Source organism: Rhipicephalus microplus, chromosome 2 (genome assembly GCF_043290135.1).
Source record: "Rhipicephalus microplus isolate Deutch F79 chromosome 2, USDA_Rmic, whole genome shotgun sequence".
NCBI classification, from domain to species: domain Eukaryota; kingdom Metazoa; phylum Arthropoda; class Arachnida; order Ixodida; family Ixodidae; genus Rhipicephalus; species Rhipicephalus microplus.
In genome coordinates, this window is record NC_134701.1 from 167,826,785 (window position 1) to 167,845,606 (window position 18,822).

Here is an 18,822-nt window from a genome sequence, read left to right on the forward strand (position 1 = left end):
GAGCGTCGGGGCGTTGGTCGTGGGCGACATCGTCATTCGCTGTCGCTTTGCGAAGCGTCCGACGCCGTTTCCCTCAATACTTGTGGCGAGTTCTGAACTTTCGATTATCTGAACTGCACTTCTTCGGGCTTGCCATGACTCAAAAATGCAGAGAAACGCAGAAAAACTCGATCGCGACGTCCGAGGCTTCGCTCTTTTGCCGGAGAGATAGGAGGGGGAGGAGCGTGGAGCGCACCGCCGTCCAGTGGCGGCCTCGCGCTGTGTGCCGCGATATTCAAAACGCGTGATGTACGCGTTGTTTTTCTCGTTTTTTGTTTATTCTGCGTGAAGGCAGGAGACTGGCTACTAGTGGATTATGAAGGATACGGCCTTCGCAGCATGCGTGCACGATTGCAAGTGGCGGCGAACGCGTCGTTTTCGCGACAGGACGACGCGAACTTCGCCGTTTTTCGCGACTTTCGCGCATTTCTCGCGTCACCGCTGCCCACTTGGAAGCATTTTTTGATAATTTCTCGTGCGAATTTCAGCTTGATATTTTCAGAAGTAATAGATTATAGTCCAAGGATGCCAATACAGCCGGAAAAAAAAAAAAAAAAGCGAAATTTTTCCGGAAAACCGCGACTTTTCGACCCGCGTCTCCCCTTAAGGCCAAGTTGAAGCCATGACATTTGAGACTGTCGAGTCGCGTAAGGTCCTCGATTGAGCTAGGTGATCATAAGCTCAATTGATGGCTCCAGCCTTGCAGCAGTAGTGCAAGCAGACCACTTTTTTTTCTCTTTGAGGGTATGCACTGCTAAGACTACTAGTTAAAACTTACTAATTAAGACAGTCAGTGCTATAACAACTGGAACTGAATCGCATGAAATGCTGAAATGAGTTGGGTGATTGCAAGCTTTGCTGATAGTTCCGCCACCTTTCTTTTTTTATCTTCTCGAGGAAAGCTTATCACTGTTTCATTCAAGCCCTCTACCTATCTTATTTGGCTGTGCGAGAGGCAAAGAGCTACGTGGTTTGCTTCTGCAAAGCCACTTCACTGGTTGCAGGCAGTGCAGCAAATGAATTAGCGGGGATCGGGGCAGCTGTCGCGAGAGGTTTGTGTTCCTCTCTTTGCTGCAGACTACCCGCCTCCACCGATGAGGCTGGGGGGACCCCCACCCCCTCAGGTGCACCCACCAGGACCCCCACCGCCCCTGCGGCCACCGCCTCCGCAGAGCGGTCCCCCTCCACCGTTGCCAGCCAACCTGCAGGGCCCACCGCCGCCCACTGGGGCAATGCCGCTGCGAACAGCACCGCCGCCTCCGAGCCTCTTGCGCATGGTAAGGGCAGTCACGGGGTGGTAAAACAGAGGTCATTGGCACTGTTGTGGCAAAAGCCATTTCGTTAATTGCTATTGATACATTGTAGTTAAAGAGTGCAGTTTGCAATTATACGTGTGAACAGAAATTGATGACTGGATTCTCCTGTTGTCAGCAGCAACCTAAGATTACAGCGGCACAGGTGATACTGTACTACCCAAAGAAAATGTGTACTTGTGCAACAGCCAGTTATGTGCACACATTTTGGTGTCAAGCATGTTGACATGTCCGAGTTCAATTACTTTGCCCATCTAGCTTCATGTTGCTGGCTTCAGAGTGAAGGTGGAACTGGCCAGGAGATACCTCAGTGGAGATATGTGAGCATTGTGAAATATTTAAGTTGAGTAATGAAAGCTTTTTTACGAAGCCTAGCATTTATATTAGCTGTGCAAAAACACTATCTGAGGGCAGACACAAGCTGTCACAGCACTCTTGCAGAGCTGAAAGGCATGTATAACATGCCTTTCATGGGCAGAAGTTCTGCGTAACTCTTGAACCTTCATTCAGGTGGCTGACAGAGGTCGCGTGAGTGAGTTGTCAAAAAGCATTCATTTGGTGGAGTGTCTTACTGATTGCTTTTTTCTAGCTCTGCGAGTGGAGTTGTGTTGCCACTGAATTAATCGGCATCCCAGCAATGGTAATGTTTGAATACCTGTGACGGTATGCAGACAGATATTTTACGTAGCCGTGGTTGCATTGGCAACGAAACTAGCATTAGAGCGAGCAACAGCAGCTGGCACGTCACAGTTGATGAAGTGCACATTAGTTAGCAAGAGTGGTCACCACTTGCCAACTTTTATCAGTCACCGGTGTGAACGCTGCCTCAGGTTGTCACCAAGAATAATCATTGTCGTCGGAAACTCGCGTTGCACTCTGGTGCAGCCCCCTCCAAGAGGGCCGCCGCCACCACTTGGAGCACCCAGGGGTCCACCACTGATACCGGACCACAGGGGCCCGCCACCGGTTACCAATGAGTGGGAGAGGGCACCAGGTGAGACAGGATTCTTAACAGGGTCTTCTTTCGAGCCACAACTAGTGACTCTCTCAATAGATCTTACATTCGAGAGAGAACACTAGCACTGTGATTACGAAGTTCGAGACCAGAGCAGCCTCTACCGCGGTGGCGCATTATGACAGTTGTGAAATGCAGGAGCGTCTTGTGTATTTCAATTTAGGGCCACACCGTGGAAGACATGAGGTGGTTGAAATTTACGTGGCACCGTCCGCTCTTGCATGCTTCATTATTATGTATTGAGCTTTGGTGCATAGAACCCCAGAACTTGATTTATATTTTTTGGAGTCCTTGTGACTACAAGGACGTAAATGCAACAAAATAGTGGATACTATTGGAAAATTTTGCTTTTAATGTTGCCATGAAAATGGCATGCACTTGTTGCATGCACCTCTGTGTGATAATACACCCTCACATACATTATAACAGGTCTCTCTCACAGCGCTTTTTTTTTTACGACTTAAACCTGCTTAAGGGGGGACGCGGCTTTAAGATCGGGAAAAAAAGCAAAAAATCTATTTTTGGAAAATCAAGTTTTCAGTTTCTGGAACCCTTTTTCTATCTGTTTCTAAAATACAGAACACCGCTGATACGTTTTTCACGGGATCGTAAAAAAAAAAAAAAAAAAAAAAAAAAAAAAAACGCAGGAGCCGGGAAACGCAAGATCCGAGAAACGCAAAAAATTGAGAAATGAGAGTAGTGGTGAACTGCACAGTTTTATTTTAATTCTTTCGCTTGAAAAAATCATGCAGCATTGCCTGGCGCATCTTCTCGCACCCGACAAGCACAAGGCGTTTTTCAAGCACCTGTAGTGCCATGTGGCTCTCGCCATCGTCACTGGTGCGCACATATCTTCGCAACAAATCCAGTGCCGCTACGGCCGATGAGGACGTTGGCTCCGGTATCCGCTTCACCTCCTCCTCAACTTCGTCACGCGCGCACGGATTGGCGCACTCAGCCACGATGTCGTCGACGGATAACATCGCGGAAGTGACAATGGCGTCGTCAACAGAAGCGTTGTCACTGTTGACTATTTGGAGTTTTGGAAGTGTAAAGGCACAATGCTGCACGCTCGTATAACCTGCGCAACGACCGACACAAAACAAAGGCAATGTGAGAAGACCGCAGCAAGCACGGGTAGCACGGGCACACATGGGCGATGGTGATGGTGATCGGGCTATACCCTTTGAATTGGGCCCCCTGCGTGACCCGGTGGTGATAAGTTTAAGCCAGCGTGACATACCAAGAAAACAAAAACAGGTCTCTGAGACCTTACTTTTACAGATGCCCAAACCAATTTTAGGGCCCCAACGCGTCATAGACACAATCTTTCTTAGAGTGCTAATACGGATCTCAAAGGTCATGCTTTTGCTGGCATGAACTGAAAATACGTCATAGGTGTTGCCCCCGGCACTTTGGGTGGCCAATCCCATCGTCAAGCCGCCAAGTTAAGCTACATGAAAGACAACATGGCCGCTCGGGCCGGCGCGTCGTGGCACTTCGCAACGTATGATGCGGGAACGGTCCCATAGTTGAGACACAGCAGCGGCGTTCTCGATGCATTGGATCCTATGGGAGCTGTGCCTGGACCGGCCGAAAACGACGTAACAGCCAGGAAAACGCAGCACACGGGAACGCAACAGCGGGGTTCTACTGTATCTACACTGACAACCGTGCAGAAGTGCTTCGGAAAGGTCGTTTCACTCACCTAGGTAACGATACTTTCTCTGGAAATGGCGAGAAAAACAGCGATTTAAAAAAAATTATAACTTCGCGATGGCTGGGCCGGGAGCCGGCTTCTTGGGCACATCAGGAAGAGCATTTCTCCGTTTTCAACTTTCTAGCCTCAGCTGGCTCCTCGCTTTAAGGGGGGAAGTGGCATTGAAAAAAAAAAACTGTTTTATTTGTTGACCTACAGCAATGAAACTTGGCATGCATACTCATAAGTGTCTCGAATAGGGAAATATGCAGTTTCATCATGATAGCTTCAGTAGTTCTCTAGTCACATAATGCTACACTATCCAATTACATGGTCTGCTAGTGGAAAGCCTAGCGCTGCAACAAAATATGCCAGGAAGCTGCGAATGGTGTTGATCTTTACTCAAAAGAAAGCTACAGGGTATGGCACTCTCAGAATTTTTTAATAAGTTCTCTTTTTGTTTTAGAGATCATCATGGCTGCCGACACACATTGTCAGAAACAGTGGCACGGACAAATCATCTTCTAGAAAAATAACAGGGCCATAAAACAGAAATTGAAAATTGCTGTAGCCACAAGCAGTGTTCAGGGATTCAGAAAAAAAAAAAACAGAATCAAAATCGGTCCAGTCATTCCCGTGCTACTCTTTCCACGAGCAATGCACAATGTCCAAAACACACTTGTGAGAAAAAGCTTTTTCAATGAAATTTTTTTGTTTCTTGTTGTATATTGATGAAAATTGGCACAGACACTAAGAATGACCTCACAGTGCTTCCATAAAAATTTTGAAGCAATACCTCAAATACTTTACGAGAAACAAATTATTTCTTCATTGAACCATGTGGAGGAACTGAGCATAATGTCAAAAAAACAGTATTGAGAAAGACACCTAAAAATTGTGATCTCAGGTTTGTCTTGTGATAGTTGACTTCTTTTCATGGTTTACTCTTTTTCATGATTTACAAAGAACAAGTATGGATTTCAAACCAAGTTCTTTGTATGAAGGAGTGGTGTGATAGGTATGACAGAAAAGATTGTAATTGAATAATACCACATACTGAAATTATTACAAATTAATTAGCGTAATTAAGTACTTGATTACAAATATTCACTGAACTTTTCTTTATTTGGAGAGAGGTTTATTGCATCAGGAAAATGGATCACACCATGACGGCCTATGTCTTCTTTCTAAATAACAAAGTTATGGGCAGAAGACTGGTGGCACGGGAATTTCTAGCAGTATAATTAATGACACGAAACAGGCATATAAAAATTCGTGCCCCCTGATTCATACATGCTGTTTCGCCGCTCTAGCTGTGAAACGCATCATCATACAGCCGGTCACGGAAACTCTAATTTACAGCAATTCATTAACTTCGGAACATTCATAGACGTTCGTGGCGATATCAAGCACGGCTCCAAGCACGTCTGAATTGCATCCCAAAAGCTTATTGACAGCACTCCATATGACCGTGGGGTGCGCGGCCGCGTGGACAGTGCAGCCGACGCATAATGCACTTGCCCGCGGCGTTGATGACAATGCGCGAAATGTGCAACTACGAAGACAAAAAATCGGCACGCACTGCACTTGGCATCGCATTTTCGAATGCGACACGCGAAACTGCTAGCCGCTGTTCCGAGCGATCCTCGGCAGTGAAGGGGGGGGGGGGGGGGGTGACAAGCTTGATTTTGTTGTCGCTGCCGATGCGTAAAATGCCCATACGTGATTTAGAGGAGCTAGCGAGTGATGTGGTACATTCCTTGCGAAGAAGCCAGTCGCCAAGAGTGCGCTTGCGAGTTGTTCCTGCCCGCAGTCTCGCTGTAAGCGGAGTTAGGCCTAAAGCCGACTCCGATGACGCGCCGCGCGCGCGCTCGTAGTAATCAGATTGTGCCGCCGCTTTCAGCTTCGTTGCTTGTGAAGAATCACGTCGCCACGAATGCGCTAGCGTGTCGTTCCTGCCCGCAGTCTCGCTGTCAACGGAGTTAGGGCGAAAGGCGACTCTGATGACCCGCGGCGCTCGTAGACTGCGCTCCTGCTTGTAGTAACCTGATCGCGCATCCGCTTACTGCTCGTAACTAAAGCGTAGTTATATCTTAAGTGATTATCAAGCCGTGAACACGTCACGAAGTGGCGATTTTCGAGAGCCATGTCCTCGCGATGCACAAGCAGCAGACGACGATCTCCTGGAGCGAGCATCGGGCCAATGGCGAGGCGAGCTGAAGCAACATGGCGGCCACGGCCAATCAAGGGCCTCAAAACGACCTTCAAACATTTGCTTTTTGCTCGCTTGTTGTTAAAGGGAGGAGCCAGCTGAGGTGGAAAAGTTAAACACAGAGAAATGCTCTTTCCCATGAGCCCAAGAAGCCGGCTCCCGGCCCAAGCATCGCGGAGCTATAATTTTTTGAAGAACACCGTTTTCTCGCCATTTCCAGAAAAAGTTTTGCTACCTAGGTGGGTGAAACGAATTTTCCGAAGCACTTCTGCACGGCTTTCAGTGTAGATAATTTGGAACCAGATAGAAAAAGGGTTCCAGAAACTGAAAACTTGAGTTTCAAAAAATCGATTTTTTTGCCGTTTTGCGCGATCCCAAAGCCGCGTCCCCCCTTAAGGGGGGAGGTGGCATTGAAAAAAAACTTTTTCATTTGTTGACCTACAGCAGTGAAATTTGGCATGCATACTCATTAATGTCTCGAATAGGGAAATATGCAGTTTCATCATGATAGCTTCAGTAGTTCTCAAGTTACATAATGTTACATGGTCCAATTACATGGTCTGCTCGTGGAAAGCCTAGCGCTGTAACAAAACATGCCAGGATGCTGTGAATGATGTTGATCTTTACTCAAAAGAAAGCTACAGGGTATGGCACTCTGAGAATTTTTTAATAAGTTTTTTTTTTTTTTTTAGAGATCATCATGTCTGCCGACACACATTGTCAGAAACAGTGGCACGGACAAATCATCGTCTAGAAAAATAACAGGGCCATAAAACAGAAATTGAAAATTGCTGTACCCACAAGCAGTGTTCAGGGATTCAGAAAAAAAAAAACAATCAAAATTGGTCCAGTCATTCCCGTGCTACTCTTTCCACGAGCAATGCACAATGTCCAAAACACACTTGTGAGAAAAAGCCTGTCGAAGTTTTCGACAGGCTTTTTTCAATGAACTTTTTTTGTTTCTCGTTGGATATTGATGAAAATTGGCACAGACACTAAGAATGACCTCACAGTGCTTCCATAAAAATTTTGAAGCGATACCACCAATACTTTACGAGAAACAAATTGTTTCTTCATTGAACCAGGTGGAGGGACTGAGCATAATGTCAAAAAAACAGTATTGAGAAAGCTGCGTTTAAAGTTTCAACTTTTCTTTAAGTCTCTAAGACACCTAAAAATTGTGATCTCAGGTTTGTCTTGTGATATTTGACTTCTTTTCATGATTTACTCCTTTTCATGATTTACAAAGAACAAGTATGGATTTCAAACCAAGTTCTTTGTATGAAGGAGTGGTGTGATAGGTATGACAGAAAAGATTGTAATTGAATAAAACAATATACTGAAATTATTACACACTTTTTTTGTGCTGAAGTTGTAATTAGCGTAATTAAACAGTTGATTACAAATATTCACTGAACTTTTCTTTATTTGGAGGGACGTTTATTGCATCAGAAAAATGGATCACACCATGACGGCCTATGCCTTCTTTCTAAATAACAAAGTTATGGGACGACATCATTGTGACAGTTTTCGGGGTGCGATAATTACTCGAGGAAAAAAAAATCGCATTTTTCTTGGGCGATGTTGGGGGTGTGAGAATTATGCGAGTATTATGCGAGTGGGAGGATTATGCGAGTAAATACTAGTCATTCAATACGACTTTTTTTTTCCTTGGTTCCAATATTTCTGTGACATATTGGGATAGATATTTGCACTTTACAATCTACAGAGAGTCAAATAAGATCAGAGAATGCTTTTACTGAAAGTTAAGTACATGAAAGAGTACCCGCAAAACATGTAACATGGCGTAACTCAATAACTGTAGCAGCTACACAAAAATTGATTGCATCTTTGAAATCTCCATGAAAACCTATATTAATAACAAAATTTTCAAGTGTCTACGACTAGAAATAAAAAAAAGTTATTTCGAAGAGCGCCTCCCCTTAACTGGAGAGTTGACTCTACTCTCATTTCCTAGCCTCGCCAAGCTCTCGTACAACGTTCGAGACGGCTCACACCTGCTCAAATGAAAATGCATTGCTGGAAGCATTACTCTGATGTGTTGTGCCAGTTGATTTGTTTTATCGCAGTAGCATTGATAACGATATTCAAACTTCGCATTCTCACTGTCACCAGACAAATGTGACGCTACATGATGCAAGAAACAAAAACTGATCTTGTGACTTTCTTTAAGCTGTTTTTTCAAACACAACTGGTGCAGAACAATTCGTTTTGCAGTAAAAAGTGCCCACTCAGCTGCTACCAGTTATGTGAACCCATGCTTATTTCAATTATAAGCAAGTGTTCATTGTGTAAAGAGGTTTATTGGACAAACCAAACGGGCAGGTGGGAGATTGGAGATAGCGACAGGACGAGGAAGATGGAGGATCTCGAGTGCCGATCTCGTGGTGCCTTACTCTGCGATGATGCTTGCTGTTCCCTTTTGTTGTCATCATTCCTTCATTATAATTGCCCCCGTCGAGAAAGATCAAGCCATCCTGGCGATCTAACAAGTGGGAACGAGCGGGTCGAAGTACGGCTTCAAGCGGTCCACGTGAACAATATCGTGTCCACGCCGACGACCGTCACCGGGTGGCGTAAGCGGTTCAATGGCGTAATTGACGGGCGATGTGCGCTCTACCACGCGGTATGGGCCATGGTAATTTGAAAGTAGCTTGGTAGACAAACCAGGTGCACAGGGTGGTACATACAGCCATACAAGGGTTTCAGGGGCGAACTTGGCGGCAGGAGGGTGGTCGTCATCGCGGGCCATTTTCTGGCGTTGCTGGTCAGCCGTAGTAAACTGCTTCGCTAGTTGGCGGCATTCTTCGGCGTGACGGGCGGCTTCAGACACGGTCGTGCACTCAGATACATCTGGTGCGTATGGCAGCTAAGTGTCAACTGTGTGCGATGGTTGACGTCCGTATAGAAGGTAGAATAGAGAAAAGCCGGTGGTGACTTGGGTAGCGGTGTTGTACGCGTAGGTCGCAAACGGAAGAACCAGGTCCCAGTTCGTTTGGTCAGATGCCACATGCGTCGCGAGCATGTCACCCAGGGTCCGATTAAACCGCTCAGTCAGGCCATTCGTCTGAGGGTGGTAAGCAGTACTCATCCGGTGTACAATATGGCACTGACGGAGAAGTGCTTGGATTACGTCGGATAGAAATACACGGCCCCGGTCACTGAGGAGCTCGCGAGGAGGGCCGTGACTCAACACAAACCGATGGAAGATGAAAGATGCGACGTCCTGAGCGGTTGCCGTAGGAAGAGCAGCGGTTTCGGCGTACCGTGTCAGGTGATCTACAGCAACGATAGCCCACCGGTTACCTGCTGTGGTCAATGGCAGTGGTCCATAAAGGTCGATTCTGACGCGATCGAATGGGCGGTCAGGGCACGCAAGCGGCTGTAGTGGAGCTGCTCCTGCATTCGGTGGCTGTTTTCGTCGCTGACACTCGTGGCAGCCGCGAATAAACTGTCGAACAAAAGTAAACATCCCACGCCAGTAGTACCGTTTCCTTAAACACTCGTAGGTCTTGAAGACACCGGCGTGAGCGCATTGCGGGTCGGAATGAAATGATGCACAGATTGTAGAGCGCAGCTTTCGGGGAATAACGAGCAGCCACTTCCTGCTGTCTGGTGAGTAATTGCACCGGTACAAGAGGCCACCTCGAATGGTGAAGTGCGAAGCCTGGCGTCGCATTGCTCGAGTGATGGGAAGTGTCGGTACCCCAGATAAGACGTCCAGAAGCGAAGTTATCCAAGGATCGTCGCGCTGTGCAGAGGTCATTGTGTCGATGTCAAGAGCGGACAGCGCGTGTTCCTTAGAAGATATAGAGGCAGCCTCAGTCGACAGTGGCGATCGTGAGAGCGCGTCAGCATCGGCATGTTGGCGGCCGGAACGGTACACGACGCGGATGTCATACTCTTGAAGTCGCAGAGCCCAACGAGCAAGGCGACCTGATGGATCCTTCAGCGACGACAACCAACATAAGGCATGATGGTCTGTAACTACAGCAAAGGTGCGGCCATATAAGTATGGGCGAAATTTCACAATTGCCCAAAGTATGGCTAAGCACTCTTTGTCGGTAACACTGTAGTTTACCTCAGCCTTGTTGAGCGTTCTGCTGGCGTAGGCGACGACATACTCAGGGGATCCAGGCTTGCGTTGAGCGACAACTGCACCGAGACCGACACCGCTGGCATCTGTATGGATTTCAGTTGCAGTCGTGGGATCATAGTGGCGCAATATAGGCGGTGATGTCAGGAGATGGCGAAGAGTGGTAAATGCTGGATCACATTCGGAAGACCATGATGAGATGTCGTCGGCACTGCTTAAAAGTTGGGTCAAAGGGGCAATTATGGAGGCAAAGTTGCGCACAAACCGACGAAAGTAGGAGCACAATCCTACAAAGCTGCGTAACTGTTTTACAGTTGTTGGTTTGGGGAATTCAGCAACAGTGCGTAGTTTAGCTGGGTCGGGAAGAACACCATCCTTTGATACGACGTGACTGAGAATGGTGAGCGTCCGAGCAGCGAAGTGGCATTTCTTGAGATTCAGTTGGAGCTGCGCATTCTTCAGACACGTGAGGACATGTTTCAGGTGTACAAAGTGTGTTGCAAAATCGGGTGCAAAGACGACGATATTGTCGAGGTAGCAGAGGCATATGTTCCATTTCAAACCCCGCAGAACCGAGTCCATCATGTGCTCGAATGTGGCCGGCGCATTGCAGAGGCCGAAGGGCATGACATTGAACTCATATAGCCCGTCCGGTGTCACGAATGCTGTTTTTGGACGATCACCATCTGCTAAGGGCACCTGCCAATACCCCGAACGCAAATCTGACGACGAAAAAAACTCGGCACCTTGTAAGCAATTAAGGGCATCATCAATCCTGGGCAAAGGGTATACGTCTTTGCGAGTGATCTTATTTAAGCGCCTGTAATCAACGCAGAAGCGAATTGTACCGTCCTTCTTAACAAGAACGACAGGTGATGCCCATGGACTTAGGGAAGGTCGGATAACGTCGCGCTTGAGCATATCGTCAACGTGTTCGGTGATAATCTGACGTTCCGTGGCGGAAACACGGTATGGTCGCTGTCGTACTGGCGCGTTGGAACCTGTGTCGATGCAGTGGAAAAAACTGGAAGTTCGGCCAAGGGTAGGTTGCACAGCGTCAAAGGATTCACGAAACTGGTAGAGCAGCTGAAGGAGCTCGGAGCATTCAGATGGCGATAGTCCGTCGGCAATCGATGAATCGAAAAGCTCGCAAGGTGGTATATTGGAAGGGTTGAGGGCACTGATGGCGTCGTCGTCACCGAAACAATCTGGCGGCATGGTGAAAATTCGTTCTTTATCAATGGCATGCACGTGTCCAAGAGATTCACCTTGAAACAGTTTGACGGGATACGGAAGGGGATTGGTGAGGCAAAGAGCACTGTTTCCTTCAAAAATAGAGTGGGTTGAATAAGGCAGAAGAAGTGATCTTCGACTAAGGAAGAGGCTTGATGGCTCAAAGAATGCAGCTTCGTTCCTAATGCCGTCACAGAACACGGGGAGCAACACAGCTGCTGTCGGAGGAATTCCAATGCCTTCTTTGACGACGAGTTTGTGTACGGTGGGCTGAATGCGGCTGGTTGGTTGGTCGTAAAACGGGAAAAGTTCAAGCTCCGATCTTGCACAATCAATAACGGCATGGTTACGCGATAAAAAATCCCATCCAAGTATGATGTCGTGTGAGCATGACGAAAGGACAATAAACTCAACAGTGTAGTGGTCCTTCGCGATCATCAGTCGGACAGTACAGGCGGCTACAGGCTGAACCGGGTCCCCATTCGCTGTTTGCAAGGACATCATATTAAGAGGCGTCGTCACTTTTCAGAGCTTGCGGCAAAGTTTAGCGTCTATCACGGAAACGGTAGCACCAGTATCCACTAGAGCATATGCTCGAGTACCTTCTACAAAAACTTCGACAATATTCGACGTCAATGTCCGAGGACTTGAGCATTTCGCAGCGCAGTTCTTGCCACCTGAACTGCGGCGGTTAGTTTCCCTCGTGTTCAGGAGCTGGCCGACGACGCATGGGTGACAGGGAGCGACGACGGGGTGAAGGTGAGCGACCAGACATTTTACGCGGACATTCTCGTGAATATGAGCTTGACTGAGGATCAGAATTTTCCAGACGAGATGGAGGAAGGTCCATGAAGCGGTTCTGTGTCCGCGCGTCTGTGTATCCCGGCACGCGACGACGGCAGTAACGGGCAATATGGCCAGGGCCGCCGCACGCAAAACAGGTGGGCCGGTTATCGCGCGTTCTCCAAGTATTGGCGACGAGGGGAGCAGCCCATGCGGCAAACGGGTGAGTTGAGGCTGTGGTGGCAATGGGAGGAACCCAGGCGGTGGACGGCTGAGTCGGGGCTGAGGTATACGGCAGTCCCTGGAACAGTGTGGGGTGGTGTGGCTGCTGCCGCTTTAGTGCCTCAGCGTAAGTACGAGGTGCGGTGACGGGGGGCTGCTGCAAGGGCACCGGCATAGCCTCGGAAATCTGCTCCTGCACCACATGTCGGAGCATGGGAGCCAATGGGGGTGGGTGTCGCAGTGGCTGTTGCTGCGAGAGCTCCTGGCGTTGAGCAAAAGGCAGCAGAGAAAGCTGCCGAGCCACTTCCTCTCGCACGAAGTCTTTCATTTGTGCGAGAAGGTTTCTCTGGTCAGTCATAGCGTCCAGTGCGGTCACTGGTTGGATTGTCTGGAATGAGCGTCGCGCCTGAGCTCGTTGCCTCCGCAATTCATCATAGCTTTGGCACAAAGTCACTACTTCTGCCACAGTGCTAGGAGACTTCGCGAGAAGCATCTGGAAAACGTCATCGTCGACGCCCTTCATAATGTGCTGTATCTTCGCACTCTCGCTCATGGAAGCATCGGTGCGCCATCAGAGATCGATCACATCTTCTATATATGATGTGAAAGTTTCACCTGGTTCCTTTGCCCGTGTGCGCAGACGTTGTTCGGCGCGTAGCTTCCGTAAGGCAGGACGACCAAAAACGGCACATATTGCCTCCTTGAAGGCGGACCAATTCGCGAACTCGGTTTCGTGGTTCGTATACCACAGCTTGGCCACGTCGGTGAGATAAAAATTGACAGTGCCTAACTTAGCAGCGTCATCCCACCTGTTGGGTCCACTGAATTTCTCGTATGACGACAGCCAGTCCTGGACGTCCTGGTCTTCGGTGTCGGCAAAGATCGGGGGGGTCTCGCTGATGAACCGGGCCGGGGCAAGTAGCGGCCGCGAGAGGTATTGTTTGTTGGGCAGCGTCAACTTGCATGGTCGACGGCAGGGTGCGGGATCGGAGTTCCAGGTTGTAGGCGATGTGGTTACCCAGCACGATCCACCAAATGTAAAGAGGTTTATTGGGCGAACCAAACGGGCAGGTGGGAGATTGGAGATAGCGACAGGACGAGGAAGATGGAGGAGCTCGAGCGCCGATCTCGTGGTGCCTTACTCTGCGATGATGCTTGCTGTTCTTTTTTGTTGTCATCATTCCTTCATTATAATTGTAACTTCTTTGAAGGCCTCAAGCACAGCTCCGTGCAATGTTTCTCTACCTTGATGTCTAGCACTCAATACTTTTCAGCAAAGCCTGCACTGTTTTTCGGTATGTTGTCTTTCCCTCCGCAGCTGGACTGCACACCCTGCCCCCAGTGTCGCAACCACCACCGCACCCTGGTGGAGTGCCTCCTGGCCCGGCCCCACCTGGTATGCCTCCCAATCGGCTGCCACCGCCCGGTGAGCTGCCTACCTATAACCTTTTGCTCATTGCCACTGTCCTTGCTGGTGGTGAAAGCATTACGTGGGTAGACGGTACCCACGTAGAACTGTTAGAAGAGCTGCCAAATTGCGAAGTTATTCTTGAACTGTCGGAGAGTCCATCGACTCGTAAGCGCAGGATTGCACAATGAGGTAAAATTATGCAACGTAGCGCACACAAACTTGTTACGTTCCTTCTTATGATTGCGTGAATTGGGGATGAAAGATTACCAGTTATCACAAAATTTTATGGCAGTACCACTAGCCCGAATCGGTGGCTACATGGTTAAATTTCGTGTTTAACTTTTTTTTCTTCTAGCTATCTGTAGTTCTTGAACAAGATATAGAAGTTAAGTCAGTTTACCAAAGTATTGCATCATTTTCTCGTTACACTAATGTGCACAACGTCGGCAGCAAGAAATGTAGCTAAGGCGGTGAACTGCGCAAAGCTACCTGTGTTCATAACATTAGTGAGAGCTTTGTAAGGAGTGCAGATTTCATGAAATCATTCTTCTCATTGTATTGGTGATGTAATAAAACCTGTGAGGCTGTGTAAGATTTGATGTAAGCGATGATTGATTGATATGTGGGGTTCAACATCCCAAAACCACCATATGATTATCAGAGATGCTGTAGTGGAGGGCTCCCAAATCAGAGCACACAGGCCTACAGCATTCCCGCCTTCATCGAAAATGCAGTCGCCACTGCCGCAATCTGATCCCGCGGCCTGCGGGAATGTAAGCAATGTACACTCAAACCTCATTGCAATGTAACGGGATATAACGAATTAATGAATATGACGAAGCAAATGGAATTCCCCTTGAAAGCTCCTTTGAAAACCATGAATTCTAAACCTCATTGTAACGAAGTAAAGTTGACAAGTAAATGAATATAATGAAATAAATTAGTTTATCAAAAAAATAAGACCATAGTGTGGTAAGTATATTGTTTTCTGTGGAGTTTGATGCTTGTTCGGCGCGCTCTTTCAAAACTACCGGGCCGACCTTACGGCCACGCCACGCACGGCCGAGAGAGCCGTCCTCACACAGCCAGTGGAGAGGATTGAGGAAATGCTCAGCGGGTCACATGACCAAGAAGCGGTGTCGCGGTGCAAAGCGATTTCCCTCTCACGACGGCAACGACTGTCTCCGCTGCTACCCTCTGCACCGAGAAAATACTCTCCGCGACAGCTTCTCTTTTTCTTTTTTCCCTCTCCGCACGTGGCCTTGAAATGAGAAGGATCTCTACGTGCAGACACGAAAAAGGGAGAAGCGTGGCACAGGCGCGTCGCAGATCGGCATTTGAGAGCGAGCAAACAATCCGCCTCAGTCTTTTATTTTCTTTTCTTTTTTTCCTTCTTCGCAAGCAGCGTTGAGAGGTGCCTCCACGGGATTGGGCATGGTGCTGAGAGCATTTTCGCAGCGTGGTGTGTTCGAATTAACCGTCGCAAGTGCTTGCGCGTTCTAATTACAGGGCGTTTTTGCCCGTTGGAATACACATAGCTTTGACGGGACCTCAGCATGAGTTCAAGTTAACCGGAAGTTCGAATTAAGTGTGTTGGAATTAGTGAGGTCCGACTGTGTTTATTTTCGGTCGCACGCGTGCTCGTGTAGCGGTACATTGGGCCGCAAGGTGGTTTCCTTCTTTGCGTGCAGATAGGTGTGCGCCCTTATGAGCACACATTGCCACAAACTGTTATAATCGATATAATGAAATAATGGATATAACAAAATAATTATGGCTCCCCTTCAACTTCGTTATAACGAGGTTTTAGTGTAATACAAATGTAAGGTAATGGTAGTTCAAACTATCCTTATAATAACACATCGTTCTGGCAGTGCATGAATGTGTAGCCTTGCTGCCCTGTTGTACTGTAATGCAGCAAGTACGCTTTTCTTCCTCCTTTTTTCTTTCTCTCGCTCTGTGGTACCCCCAGTGGTACCGGCTCCTAATGTGCCCCCACCAGCTCCCCACGTGAACCCAGCATTCTTCCCACAACATGCGGGTCTGCCACCGCCGCCAACCTCTACACAGCCGTCGGACCCGTACGGCAGGCCACCTCCCACACAGTACACCCACGACTACCGTGGACCCACCAGCGACAGGTGGGTGTGTAGGGGAGGGCTGGATAGATGATAGTCACCAAGTGGTCCTTGCTCGGAGACGAATGCCTACGTGGTAACTGCTAGCAAATATAACAGATAGGCCCAACTGAGAATGAAAATCGCTTGGGCTAAATTTGTTTTGAGTGAGTTTTGTACAGTAAAAGTGCAGTAAATGAAAATTTTTTGAGTGAAATATTTGCTTCTAATTAGGATCATTTCTTGCTTGGGTGCTCATTCCTATGCAACTCTCATGGCAAACGAAACTCCCTTTAAATTGAACGTATTTTTCGTGACCCCTTAGTGTTTTGTCGAAGACTCTGCCGCTGTTGCGAGCAATCTTGGCAAAGCCACAAGGCAGGTGACTCGTCAGCAGTCTGCAAATAGCACCTAAGCAAACGATGCATGTAGATGCTGGTGCAGGCATGCCACTTTCAGAATACGTCAGCACCCCCGTATCTCGAAGATGGTGTTGAAAAGTCAAAGGGAATAGCTTGTGTCTTCATGGTTCACCCTAGCTGTGGTTGCACAGTGATGTTTTTTTTTCTTTTTCCTCATCAGTTTTAGTATTGAAAAATAGCTATGTTATGTAAGCCTTCTGGAATGCTTGTGCACTTGTGCTCTTCTATATCTGTGCAGTCGGAAACAGGGCTCTTTGTGCGATCTGTGATTCTGTTATGTGTAATTTAAACTAGCGCACAAAAATGACAACTTTTAAGTGTGTGTGTGTGTTCACACACACTGAAACTTTTAAGTGTGTGTGTGTGTTCGTTCATTGTGCTCGTTGTTCCGCGCTGCTTCAAGTTATTCTCAAAATGGTTAGAGTCGCCCAAACCTACAAATTGTTGCTCACAGAAAATTTTGTTATACAGTAATCTCAGTACACGAAAATGTGTGTATGCAGAGATGCAACAGCGGCGCCAATTGCGTCAATTTGATACAAGTTCCTATTGTCGCGCCGAGCTGCACCAATATCGTGAAATTTTCTGGAATTGCACCACAGTGCGTCGAAATGCCCAGCCACCCTCTGAGTCTGGCGTTGCAACTGCTAGTGTTGGCTTTATTATTATCTAAGTGGAGTGGTTCAAGTATTACCTTTATTGAAATAGCAGTGCTCATATTCACTCGGCACAATTTGGTGGATGTTGAATGGTTTGTACATACTTTTTTTTCTGAATGTAAGCCTTTTTTTGGGCTTGTGCGATTAGTGACTTTTAGGTCTGAGGCGAATAGTGATTTTGATCGCATAATTTCGATCCGAATTCCAATGGTATGTATGACATATAAAAAAATATTCATCATGACCTAACTAACCTGCATAATATTTTTTTTAAATTGAAGTGAGGGCTCTATGCAAATGCCAAAGGAAGTGGAAACAACCTTGAGTAGCAGTGTCGGTAGGATGCGAGTAATAAACTGTAAGATACTTAACGTTTTATAAGTTATTATACAGTCGATCCCGCTTATAACGAACCTGAGCGAGACGCGGCATGCGTTCGCTGTATCCCGAAGTTAGTAGTAAATGAAACACAGCTTTTAAAAAAGTTGCGAGCGAAAACGCAAACTTTTTTTGCCCCCAAAAAGTCTGTAATGCACGTGTTTCGAAGAGCAGAAGCAATAAGGGCGGTCTCGAGTTCATTTAAAATGGTAGGGTGCTCGTTCGCCAAGGCCCGTGGCATAAGCTGAATGAGGCACTGGTTCCAAAGTTTCGTCGTTCTCGCTATCAGATTCCTCCAAATCGCTCTCGCCACGTACTTCATTCACAATGCCCCAATCCGTGCACTGTTTCGCTGTGTCGGCCTCATCGTCGGCCGTAATTAAATCACCGCAACAGATGTCCCACCCGCTCTCCCAGGTCGGAGTCGAGGACGCGCTGCCACAAATCGCCGCCGCAGTTCGGAAGCTTCTGGCTTGGCATCGGGCCCGACGTCGACGAAGTCGGCCTCGCGAAAAAAGTTTCGTGCGCATGTAGCCGTCACCGCCGCCCACGAAATATTCACCATCTCCACAGCTGAATACCGGGACGTCCAAAGCAGCAAGTTGGCTGCCACGTGGTTAACAGCTATGAGCAAACGCTTCGCAACGCCACATCTAACGCACGGATTACGCTCAAGCCAAGCGGTCACACTTTCGACGTTTTGTTGAGCGGCAGAAAAAAAGCGTGCTAGTCCTCCCGTCGGCCACCATGACCACACACGCACACCAAGAGCGAGCAAGACGGGCACACGTGACACACACGCCAGAATGCATGGAACAGCTCTGGACCCGTTTTCAGTCAGAAAACGAAACTAATTCGAGCCAGCGTGGTGGGCGTCGCGGAGCGGTGGACACGGGCGATGGGGTTGTAATCAAGAGAGGAGAGCAGACTTGCGAGAGAAGGGCAAGGAGTTGCGATAAAGAGAGGGAAGGATGCGGTGGGAGGGTGACCTTGAAAACCAAGACACATGGGAAGGAGGCAGGTTGGGTAGCTTGCTTGAAAGGTCCGCGAAACTCGCACATAGAAAAACTTGGATAAGTGCATGGCCGCCTGAATCGGTGCGCGCGGCGGTGTTCGAAGAATCTGCGGCCGTGGTAAAAAAAATAATTTCGTTTCACCGGCGACTTTGCGTGGCCTCACGAACTCCGATATTTCGCGATTCA

The 18,822-nt window shown here is 47.9% G+C and overlaps 1 protein-coding gene across 11 annotated transcripts in view; it reads left to right on the forward strand.

The window, feature by feature from the left end:
- The window catches only part of Cpsf6 (cleavage and polyadenylation specificity factor subunit 6), a 78,865-nt gene that overhangs the window by 40,714 nt on the left and 19,329 nt on the right, over nucleotides 1-18,822 (forward strand). For 7 of the 11 annotated variants that reach the window (XM_037421772.2, XM_037421774.2, XM_037421777.2 and 4 more), the window contains 4 exons: nucleotides 1,117-1,316; nucleotides 2,238-2,346; nucleotides 13,952-14,059; nucleotides 16,017-16,185. In XM_037421772.2, coding sequence (XP_037277669.1) covers nucleotides 1,117-1,316; nucleotides 2,238-2,346; nucleotides 13,952-14,059; nucleotides 16,017-16,185 — 586 coding nt within the window. The remainder of the gene's footprint in view (nucleotides 1-1,116; nucleotides 1,317-2,237; nucleotides 2,347-13,951; nucleotides 14,060-16,016; nucleotides 16,186-18,822) is intronic. The other 4 variants (XM_075887074.1, XM_075887075.1, XM_075887076.1 and 1 more) reach the window with 3 other exon arrangements.